The 10,582-nt window shown below is 37.0% G+C and overlaps 1 protein-coding gene across 11 annotated transcripts in view; it reads right to left on the bottom strand.

The window, feature by feature from the left end:
* Positions 1 to 793: 793 nt before the first annotated feature.
* Positions 794 to 10,582, bottom strand: part of GluClalpha (glycine receptor alpha 1) — a 36,601-nt gene continuing 26,812 nt past the window's right edge. For 7 of the 11 annotated variants that reach the window (XM_033330851.2, XM_033330847.2, XM_033330848.2 and 4 more), the window contains 8 exons: positions 6,065 to 6,134; positions 5,831 to 5,984; positions 5,669 to 5,751; positions 5,001 to 5,135; positions 4,738 to 4,890; positions 3,683 to 3,963; positions 2,723 to 2,758; positions 794 to 1,171 (listed from right to left, as the gene is read on the bottom strand). In XM_033330851.2, the coding sequence (XP_033186742.1) occupies positions 938 to 1,171; positions 2,723 to 2,758; positions 3,683 to 3,963; positions 4,738 to 4,890; positions 5,001 to 5,135; positions 5,669 to 5,751; positions 5,831 to 5,984; positions 6,065 to 6,134 (1,146 nt within the window). In that variant the 3' untranslated portion in view covers positions 794 to 937. The remainder of the gene's footprint in view (positions 1,172 to 2,722; positions 2,759 to 3,682; positions 3,964 to 4,737; positions 4,891 to 5,000; positions 5,136 to 5,668; positions 5,752 to 5,830; positions 5,985 to 6,064; positions 6,135 to 10,582) is intronic. The other 4 variants (XM_033330856.2, XM_033330854.2, XM_033330855.2 and 1 more) reach the window with 1 other exon arrangement.

The raw sequence follows: 10,582 nt of genomic DNA, 5'->3' as shown, positions 1-10,582 counted from the left end.
CAGTTACAGACAGACTTTGAAGCACGGCATACGACGTGGTCTTGACGTCGCTCGCGCATTCACCTTTTCCTCTCGTTCGTCCGATCCGTTGATGACAGGCGTGAAACAGATGTCAGAATTCGAATTTACTTATGCATGTAATCGCCTTCGTCACCTTGGAACAGATAGGTGGACCAGTAGCCCAGATTAAACAGGATGAACATGAGAGGGAAAGCGATACGCGAGACAAAGTCAATCCCTGCAGTACCTTTCGCTCGACAGGTGAACCAACGTCGCGGTAGAAGACCCCAACAGCACCGCTCGGTACGGGGAAGCGGATGTCGTTGGAAACGGCGGATATCTTGGGGCGGGATTGTTCGAACAGTCGCCGCGGGCGGTGACGGTGTCACTCTGCGAGACGTAGTGGGCGACGGGGAGGGTGTGGGCGAGGGCGAGGGCGAGGGCGAGGGCGAAGGCGAGGATCTCGCAGGGCTTTTCAACGAATACCGCGAACCCCTCGGTAACGACGAACATCTACTGCTACCTTCGACCACGTTGTGTAACGACGAGAACGACGCGGATCTCGGCTGATGCGGTTGATAAAGATAATAACGTGGATGGTGTTTGTGTCTATGGTTCGAGGGTAACGTTTGATATTGTGTCGGTGGAGCCGGAGGTGGTGGCGGCGGCTGCTGCTGCTGCTGCTGATGATGATGATGATGATGCTGCTGCTGCTGCAGATGTTGTTGCGGCTGTTGTTGCTGGATGTTACTGCGTTGGGGATAATGCCGATGCAGGCGACAGTCATGGGGCGGTTGACGAGGTTGCTGATGGTCTGGATGTAGTCGACGAGAACGCGAACGATGATAAGGTTTACCGGTGGTGGTGGTTGTGGTGTAAGTATACTGGGAATGGCCGCGAGCCACGTCCCTTGATCCGAGCGCTTCCTCGTCGACATTTACTCGTCTTGCTCTTCCTTCCGAAACAGGTACGCGGACCAGTACGCGAGATTGAAGAAAGCGAATACGATGGGGAAGAAGATCCGTGAGATGACGTCGATGCGCTTGGACCTCGTCGGGAACTTGGACAGCCACGACCTGCAGCAGTTTTTTTTTCGTGGTTGCATATGTAATTCGCAGTGCTCCATCCTATCCATCGACATAGTGTCCTCCGGTTGTCGAACCAGAGGTTTCTGGAAAAATTACCACCACGTCCAGGCATTAGTCGCGCGTTACTTCTTTCATATCTAATTTCGTTTCTTTTCTTTTTCTATCTTGCTTACGGTAGGCGATAATTTTCAGTGTATGTAATATGTACTGTAAATAGACAGAGACGATCTACTAGTTGTTTTACAGCGATTCGTTGATACATTAAGTGGCCAATTCTTAACGTACGAGGCGTCCGATTTTCTTCCATCTATTTTAAAAATCTTTCATTCTCCGGAGAATCTTTTATGTTTGTAGATGTATCGTTATATCTGAGAATTCGATTTCTCCTTTTTAAGATTTACATATGTGAATGTTCTTCTTCTACACGGATAGTATCTATATATGCGAGACGACTGTTTATTATATAATATTTTCTATTATATAATAAAATATATTAATTAGAATTATTTGTTATATCTATTATGATATATTAATATCGTATTAATATCGTATCTACATATGCGAGACGACTGTTTATTATATAATATTTTATATTATATAATAAAATATATTAATTAGAATTATTTGTTATATCTATTATGATATATTAATATCGTATTAATATCGTATCTACATATGCGAGACGACTGTTTATTATATAATATTTTCTATTATATAATAAAATATATTAATTAGAATTATTTGTTATATCTATTATGATATATTAATATCGTATTAATATCGTATCTACATATGCGAGACGACTGTTTATTATATAATATTTTATATTATATAATAAAATATATTAATTAGAATTATTTGTTATATCTGTTATGATATATTAATATCGTATGATATTTTCCATCGCGCTAACGAGCCGCTGTATTTGTGTAAGAATAGTGGAAAAATCGTATTTGATGGATGGAACATTTAACACGAAAAGCTAACTGCGATGCGAGTTTTTGTAAAAGTGTTGGTGATTTTCTTCTGTACTTTCCTCTCAACTTACACGTACATGCACTTGAACTGTTCGATCTTCATGGAATATCTCGCGATGAAACGTCGGTAAAAGAGATCAGGAGAACGACGTAACTTAACGAGCAGAAAATATTTCCTTTATGGATTCGTTTTCTCATCGAACGATCTAAGATTGTATAAGTATCATGCAGTATGGTAATTCTGGTGGTGCCAAAAATGGTCTACACACACATCCAGCTTTGATCAACGATAATTGAAAAAGTTCGTCTGTATGGAAATGTTGGATACGTGTAAAATCGTAATAAGTTTATGCATATTCATTCTCGTTTGTTAAATAAACTACCAGGTTTACATCCTCTTTTATTTTTACGAGTGTAGAAAAGTATCTGTCTCTTGTAGAATGGATAAGAAATTTACTACGAAATGTAGGATATTTTCTTCTATCTATAATAGCAGGCATTTGTTATAAAAATATATAGGTTCATTACCAGTAAACTATAGCACATTGTTATTATCTCTAGAATGATCAATTATTTAGCAAAATGTCGAAAGTCATATTGCTGAATGTAAAAGTCAAGTTATAATATAAAGTACTAGACTTTAAAGGGATTATTTACCTGTAGAGAATGTTGAAGTGGTCCATCATATCCGGTCTAGCAGTTTATAATAATAAAAGTAAAATAATAGAATGAATGTACGTTATGATAGCTAGATTCAGAATTTTTTTTTTTTTTTTCAATGTTATACGCTTCAGGCAACTATATTGTTAAGAAGAAAAAAAGAAAAGACAAAAAAAAAAAGAAAGATATCGATATCTTACGATTAACGCTCTATGCTTTATAAAATATCTTGCGAATAGCTAATAAAGTCTAGAATAATTACTAAAGGAACGAAAAGAAGCTTGAAACTGAAGAGTTTCTCGGTTTTTCTAACGTTTCCCGATGATTTTCATATCATCGAAATAACCGAAAACTCAGTTTTTTTTTTTTTTTATCACTGACCAAAGATGAATGTTGCCAGGAGATCTTTTTTTTCTCTTATTTTACGATTGCGCTATGCTATAGAAAATCATAATTAGGGTTAGAGGTGGTGTTACAGCGAACTGGACGGAAATAAGAGAGAATAAAAAAGAAAGGAGACCCAACGAAATTCCAATCCACAACAGCACGTACAATTATATAAAGACAGAGGTCGAAAGAAAAATCGCATTTAAAATATACTCTAGTCGAGAAGCTCGTCTTTAAACGATAAAAAAAGCTATGGCAAAGGCAATGACACAATGTAGGACTCAATTATAAATTACCAATTATTTTCATCTGGTTTAAAATCAAAATTACAATTATATTATATACGAACGAATCAAGGTGTGTCGGTAATATAGGATTCTACATATCAGACATTTACATATCATAAAGAAGGAAAAAGGAAGACACAGAACACTGAAGATACGATAAACAGCATTATGCCTCGATTGAATAAACGAGAAAGGAAAAGGAAGGTAAAGAAAGATGTGGCATAGAGAAGCGCTTAAGATTTAATTGAACATTAAACAGCTTTTAATATCGTTGTATACTGACCATAGCGAAATTTGACGAATTATCTGGTTCGACTTGATCAGAGGGTAAATCCATCGACGTGGATTGTTCGGTTTCAGACGGTGGATACTTTTTCTCTATGTTATCGCTGTGCATATCGCTCCGCGACGCGTAATTTACTAGGGCAAATTCGAGGAGAGCGCCGAATACGAAAGTCAAGCATACGCCTGTCCAAATATCGATAGCCTTTGTATAAGAGACCGGTGGCAGTGAGGCATTTATTCCTGACGTCTGCGTAGCCATCGTCAACAAGGTAGTAACACCTGGTTTTAACGATAATTCACGAAAGTTTATTTATGATAAAGCGAGTTGATATTAAATCAACGACTCTAATTTAAGGCATTAAGGGCCAACATCGTGTCAACGCAACGAAATTGTAACATTATGACAAATCATTGGTTGGTCCTTAATGAATTAATTAATGACTCTGTATAGTTACGAGGTATAAACAAGGAATATTTTCACCGCTAAATGGAATTAATTGCACCTTGGAAAGTTTCATTTTTACCTTTTTCCTATAATATAGGATCTAAAGATACACTTCTTTTACTCTGATGCCATTTATACTATGAATATCGGATGGTTTTCATATTTTTATTGCAAGTGAAGTACAGCGGATACAAAAAGTATTGGTACGCCGTTATATTTATTACAACACTTACATGGTAATTAATCAGGTCCAAGTGTATCAAGTTTATCATCGATACTATGGAAATAAAGTATAGAAGTTGATGAAGAAACGATTCATTGATGAAATAAGGATATTGCCAATACCTTTTGCTAAGTACTAGTCACTATACTTCACCGTACAAGAACTACTTTTATTTATGAGTTCGTCACTATACAGAGCATCATAAAAGAAAAGTGTAAAAGTTTGTGAGCTTATAGCATTCACTAGGAGGAATAAAATATGAAAGAATAGTAGAATGAAAGAAAATGCAAGGATATCTTAAAATCTGTTAGTATGGCACAAATAAAGTAGTTGAATGTAGTGGTGGATGGATAAAATGAACTGCTGATTTCAATTGAAACGTTACCAAGTGAAACTCGAGCTGGTACAGCACTTTGATCGAGCCAGAACGATACCCAGGATACAATTACAAGCATACAGCAGGGGATGTAGATTTGAATAAGATAGTAACTGAATTCTCTCTTGAACAGCAAGTCAACTTTCAGGCAGCTGTATTCTCCTGCAAGTCGACCGAATATTTAATTAGACTTTATACGTATATTTTAGCAACCCATTTCTTGAATAACGGAGATGAAATAAGAAAAGAAAGAAGGAAGGTAATTTACTGACCAGTATTCGTCTTGCTATTACAATAATCGGTATAAAATTTCTCCAACGTGAACCGAGGCAGGTGTAGGTTTTTAACAACTTGGACAGGATCTCCTTCTTTCCACAGGAAAACCAAATCATCGGTTGTCCAACCATCTGGAAAACGAATATCGATTAGTCAATTTTCAATGAAATTGATAACCAACTATAAATTTTTAAACAAACTTGTAAAAGGGAAGAAAGAGAAATTCAGTGATTTACAGTGGCATGTAAACGTTTCTGGGCAGGAAGATTTTTCGCTTTACGTTTCAAAATTTTATGGAATATTGTCTATAATAGTATTATAAATTGATACTTATAAAATGTTATTATTTTTGTATTTTATAGAATTTGAAGTAATATATATGTATATATTACTCAACCATATAGCAGTGTTTGCGTATATTGTACTATCTTCTTTTACTTATATGCTTATATTCAATATTGAAGTGACTGCATAGTGTTAGATATTTTGAAGCTGCGTTTTTTAGCAAAGCAGATATCAAAGCAAAGTTTAGCTTTTTTAGCAAAAAATATCAAAGTAGATATCTGATGGTGTAGTGCTAGTAAAGCTTCATTCTGGCTGGAAATTTTTGCACGCCACTGTAACTGGTAATATTAATTCTAATTGCTCAAAGTCTGGTACTCACAACTTGCCATACGCAACGAGCAAACTTGTCGATCCAAGGGGTATAATTTTAAATTCATCGGGCATGATAATGTTAGGGATATTCTGAAACATAAGAATATTTTCAGACTATAGGAAACAGCAAATAGAAATTCATTCTTTAAATATATTAATTCTAATTTACCGTATACTGTATAGAACGAAACCATTGGGAAAAATACGAATGTACACATTCGGCATAATAATGTTGTGAAAATGTCCTTCTTTCTCGTTCGAAAAGAACAGATCTGGCATCCAAACGCGACTTGCATCCGTCAATGTCAAATATTTTAGACGACCTGCAATTTTATGACGAAACACATATGATGAGGTTCAACTGTAAAATATGCCGGACAATAAAGTCAATGATTCTTCATACCTTTAAAATCACTAAATCTTAATCGTTCATCCAGCCATTGTTCCCGGAATGTTAACTGTACAGAGTACTCCTGCAGAGGAAAGAAACGGGAATGATTTAATCGAGCGAACTCTTACTCGCACCAAACTCAATAGCAAATATGTAATTTATGCTCGAAATGATCGTTTGGAATTTCTATAATGACGAAACGGACATATGGAAAGTTCGTTTGTAAATCGAAGTGACAAACGGAACAGCTACAGAAATTTCAAAGCAGTCGTCAGAAGGAAGATACTTTGTATGTTAAAAGTTGATTGAAAATGTTGGACTAATATTGCGAATTAATTTTATTCGATCAGTACTTGGTTGTACAGGGTGGTTGGTAACTGGCGGTACAAGCGGAAAGGGGGTGATTCTACGCGAAAAAAAAGTCGAAAATATAGAATAAAAATATTTTTTTAATTTTTGTTTTCTTTTTTTAATTTTTCCATCGAGACAACGATCTACAGCGAGATCCGTTATAACGAGACGTGATAAAGTGCACGCGTACCGAGCGAAAATTCAAAGTCGATTTTCACGAAAACAAAGCCTCAAATGAAAAATGTTTATTCTATATTTTCGACTTCTTTTTTCGCGTAGAATCGCCCCCTTTCCGCTCGTACCACCAGTTACCAACCACCCTGTATATTTCGAATTATTCCTTGGGACGTCAGCTTCGAAACTTCTGCGCTCCTCCCTAATCGTGAAATCAATCTACGGAAAACAAACAGGGTGAAATCAATGGAATCGATACAGCGATAAAAAACAAATGTTTGTACACAATTAATTAATTGGAAGAACAAACACATATGTAACGTAGAATTGTCATAATTCGACAGGAAAATAATTGTTATCCTTTCGTCGTGCAATATCACCGAGTCTATGAGCAATTGCTTCGAGTGCTTGACGATTGTTTTACTGACCTGGTTGACGTTATGAAAAAAAGCAAGCGAAATACTATGGTAATAGAGTGGCGAGCCAAACCGAGATACTTTCCATTTTGAATTCCACAATTATCGTATCACATCTATTCGAAGTCGCCTTCCATCCGTTTTTAAACAAAGTACTTGTAACTGCTGGATAATGTCTAATTTTTTTTTTGAGCAGATCATTTAAGAGAAAAGAAATAAGCTAAATCTTTCTAAATATGGAATTTGTCTGACGCGTGAGTAATGTTCGCACATCTGGCATTGTTACGTTGAAGGCGAATAGAAACGGTCTGAGACTTCAAAGAAGAAACGAGAGGACAGTGGGCTGCATCAATAAACGTGAACGAGGTCAGTAATTGCGTAACATCAGCACCTTAAAGTCACCGAAAGATCTTCTAAAAATGACATTTTCAAAGTAGCCATCGTTGAAACTTAACGAAACCCGTACAAATGATACTAATAATCCGCTGGATACTAAAAGGTTCAAATATCTTTGCAGACTCGATCAGCGGCAAGTCCGATCGACTGCGGCAACGAATAAATATACAAATTACAAACTCATAAGGGAGAAAGGAACAAGATACGAAAAAAATGGAGATAAAATGTCACTATATATATATATATATATATAGAACAAAGGAACTAGAGACACCCTTGTATCTCGAATAATTTCATCAACGATGTTTCGAACATCCTGCCTACTTTATATCTCGTATATCAGCCCAATCGAACGAAAGTATCGTGTTCTAAAATATTTCGTTCGACTCTCGTAACGCTCCGTGAAAAAGAAGAACAAAACAGTCAATTGGAAATTCGATTTTTCGTTACCACTGTGTCGCTATGTCTCCTCGCGTGTCTTTTCAACGACACGTCCAATTTGAAAACTGTTCGTCTTTTCTTTCCAGGCCGGAAGCGTAAGGGCCCGCGAAAGGCGTTCTCTCGCGGGGAAAGAACAGGGCGAAGAAGAAGAGGAAGCGAAAAAAGAGGCGGAACAAGAAAAAAGATTAACCCTGTACGGTTTTAGAGGTCGTTTCAACGGCAGAGAGCACTTCTGCTCCGACGACGAAAGGTCGTGGTAAATTTTCCTCTTTCTCCGCCCTCTCCTTCCTCTCTGCTACACTTCTTCTTCTTTTTTTGGCCACGGAGCGTTAAAGAATCAAGGCTGCGTGGATATCTTGCTGGAATGAAAAATCTCGTCGCCGAGAAAAATGGGGTAAAGAGGGGGTCGGGCCAAAGGCGGTGGTGGACGAACAAACAATGATGTTCAAGTATAGTTGTATACATCGCGTTGAAGCAAATGTAAGAGGCATGCAACGAAGCAACATCGAAACTAACTACCTAACTACCAGTGGGACCAGCTAGAAACAGAGAGTAACTACATATGCTATGTAATACATATACGTATATATATATATGTCTCTGTCTCGAAATTATTGATAGAATAGAGGAATATATATGTATGTATATATATAGACGTATATGTACGTGTTTGTATTATATGTACATTGCAAGTGAACAACGCATGCATCTTGGCTCACAGTTTAACTTTTTCCCGGCTGGACCTGTCCACGTCGACGGCGTCCTGTCTTTCTTTTCTATTTTTTTTTTTTTTTAGTTTTGACTTTTTTTTTGTTTGCAAAGGGAGTTACAGAAGACTTCCAAAATATTCTGTGTGGTTATTTTGGTCATTCTTCTTTTCTTTGGTTTATACTTTGTTTCCCTCGATCGTTGGCAAGTTGAATACAAATTAAAACCTAGACGTGATCCTTTCTCCTTTACGATCCTGTTTCGTTCGATCTTTCTCCTCGTTCCCTTCTATCTCTTTTCATTTGTTTCTTTTTCTCTGTTTCTTTGTTTTCGTGTTGGTTTCGCTTGTTCGTTTCGCTCGTTCGTTTAATATCAGGCAATTTCTTTTACCTTTCTCGCTGGTTAATTCCTGGTTGCGAACACTTACCATTATTCCGCTAGTTTCTGAAAATTGAGCAACATGTCGCAAAGGAGGATCTACACAGCCTCCCGACGTTTGTATTTTCGCCTCGTATTTCTCTCTTATTCGATCGCTCGTGGCGCGTTTGCTCGAACCTCGGTATAGGGAGTCGCATGGTTTCTCTTATTTATTTTTTCTTTTTTTTATATACGTGTCGGTGAGTTGGGAAAAACCGTTCAAAATCGAGCGTAGAACACGCGCGAGCTCGCTGAAACTCCGCGACAAAAAGTATTGAGCGCTGTGCGCGGTTGAAAAATAATCTCCTTTGTAAGTTACTTTTAAAGACAGTTTAGAATGGTTTTATTTCGGTGGAAAATCCGTTTACACAGAGCGCTGCGTAAGGAAGTAATCGTCGAAAAATGAAAAAAAAACGACGATTTTACTTATGGAACTCCTGTTTAAATATTCATAGTATATCGTATACGCTGTTAAAATAACCCATCCGAACTTGCCCACAAAAATCAAATTTCCTTAGCTCATTGAATAGACGATGATTAAAAAGAACATTGATAACCAATAGTCAAGCGAAGAATTTGTGTATTTAACAAAATTTTAATTCAGATATGGACTGTTATTTTTTTTTTCTTTTTTATCGTTTGCTTATATTTATCTCTTCGTCATTTAAAACACGTAAGTCGTAATCGCTCTTTACAATGATTATCGTTGTAGCATGTATTCGCGCGAAAGGTAAACGATACAATTCCTCATTCACAGGCGATATTTAATTATTCAACATACTTTCGATCGATCTGACGTTGCAAAAGTGATACATCTCGACGGTTCATTCAGCCCATTCACTTTCACTTTCATGAATATATTACACGCAAGTAGTACGAGTCAGCTAATAGTTGGACTCTGTCGTACGGATCGCAAATTTCAGCGTGTCAAAAGTAACGCTTTCGTAGGCATTTTATTATCCTCGCATCTTCTTACCTTTCGGTATCAAAGTCTGAGAACAGCTCGTTCTTTCCGAACCGATTAAAAATTATATAAAATTCAATTATCAGCCAATAATTTCTTATTCTTCTAAAGATTCCTAATTCCTCTAAAGACGCGCTGCATCTCAATTTCTTTTTGATATTAGACCATGATTTTAACCATAACTAATCGTTACTTTATAGCAAATTATATTCACTTTAATAAAGACGAATATTTGACGCTGCGGAACTGCCATTCACTCGATATCGATCTCTTAACGTAACCACATTTCAGAAGCTTTTCTATCGCATCACCGTCGTAACGATGTATCGGACGCAAAATTTTGCGACATTATGTGAGCCCTATACTCGTTAATCCTCAGTTCGAAAGACTGATATCGATGTCGGAGTTGAAATGAAACTTTTATTGCGAACGAACCGTACCTTGAATCGAAATTAAAGTTCGTTCGACAAGCGTATTGTACGACAACAGACGCGAGCAATTAATATTTGTTAACAAATATCAGCGAAATACAAAAGAAGAAAGATCGTCGTTCGCAGGTAGAAAATCGCATTTTTCAATGCCCGCTTCGAGCAAGTGGCGAATGCAACTCGCAAACGCCAATTTAGCCCAATACACAACGTGCTATCTTCGAACCCAATACCT

The sequence above is a fragment of the Bombus vancouverensis genome, chromosome 12, assembly GCF_051014615.1.
Source record: "Bombus vancouverensis nearcticus chromosome 12, iyBomVanc1_principal, whole genome shotgun sequence".
Classification (NCBI taxonomy): domain Eukaryota; kingdom Metazoa; phylum Arthropoda; class Insecta; order Hymenoptera; family Apidae; genus Bombus; species Bombus vancouverensis.
The sequence above is the reverse complement of the archived record's forward strand: the minus strand, read 5'-3'. Positions and strand labels throughout refer to the sequence as shown.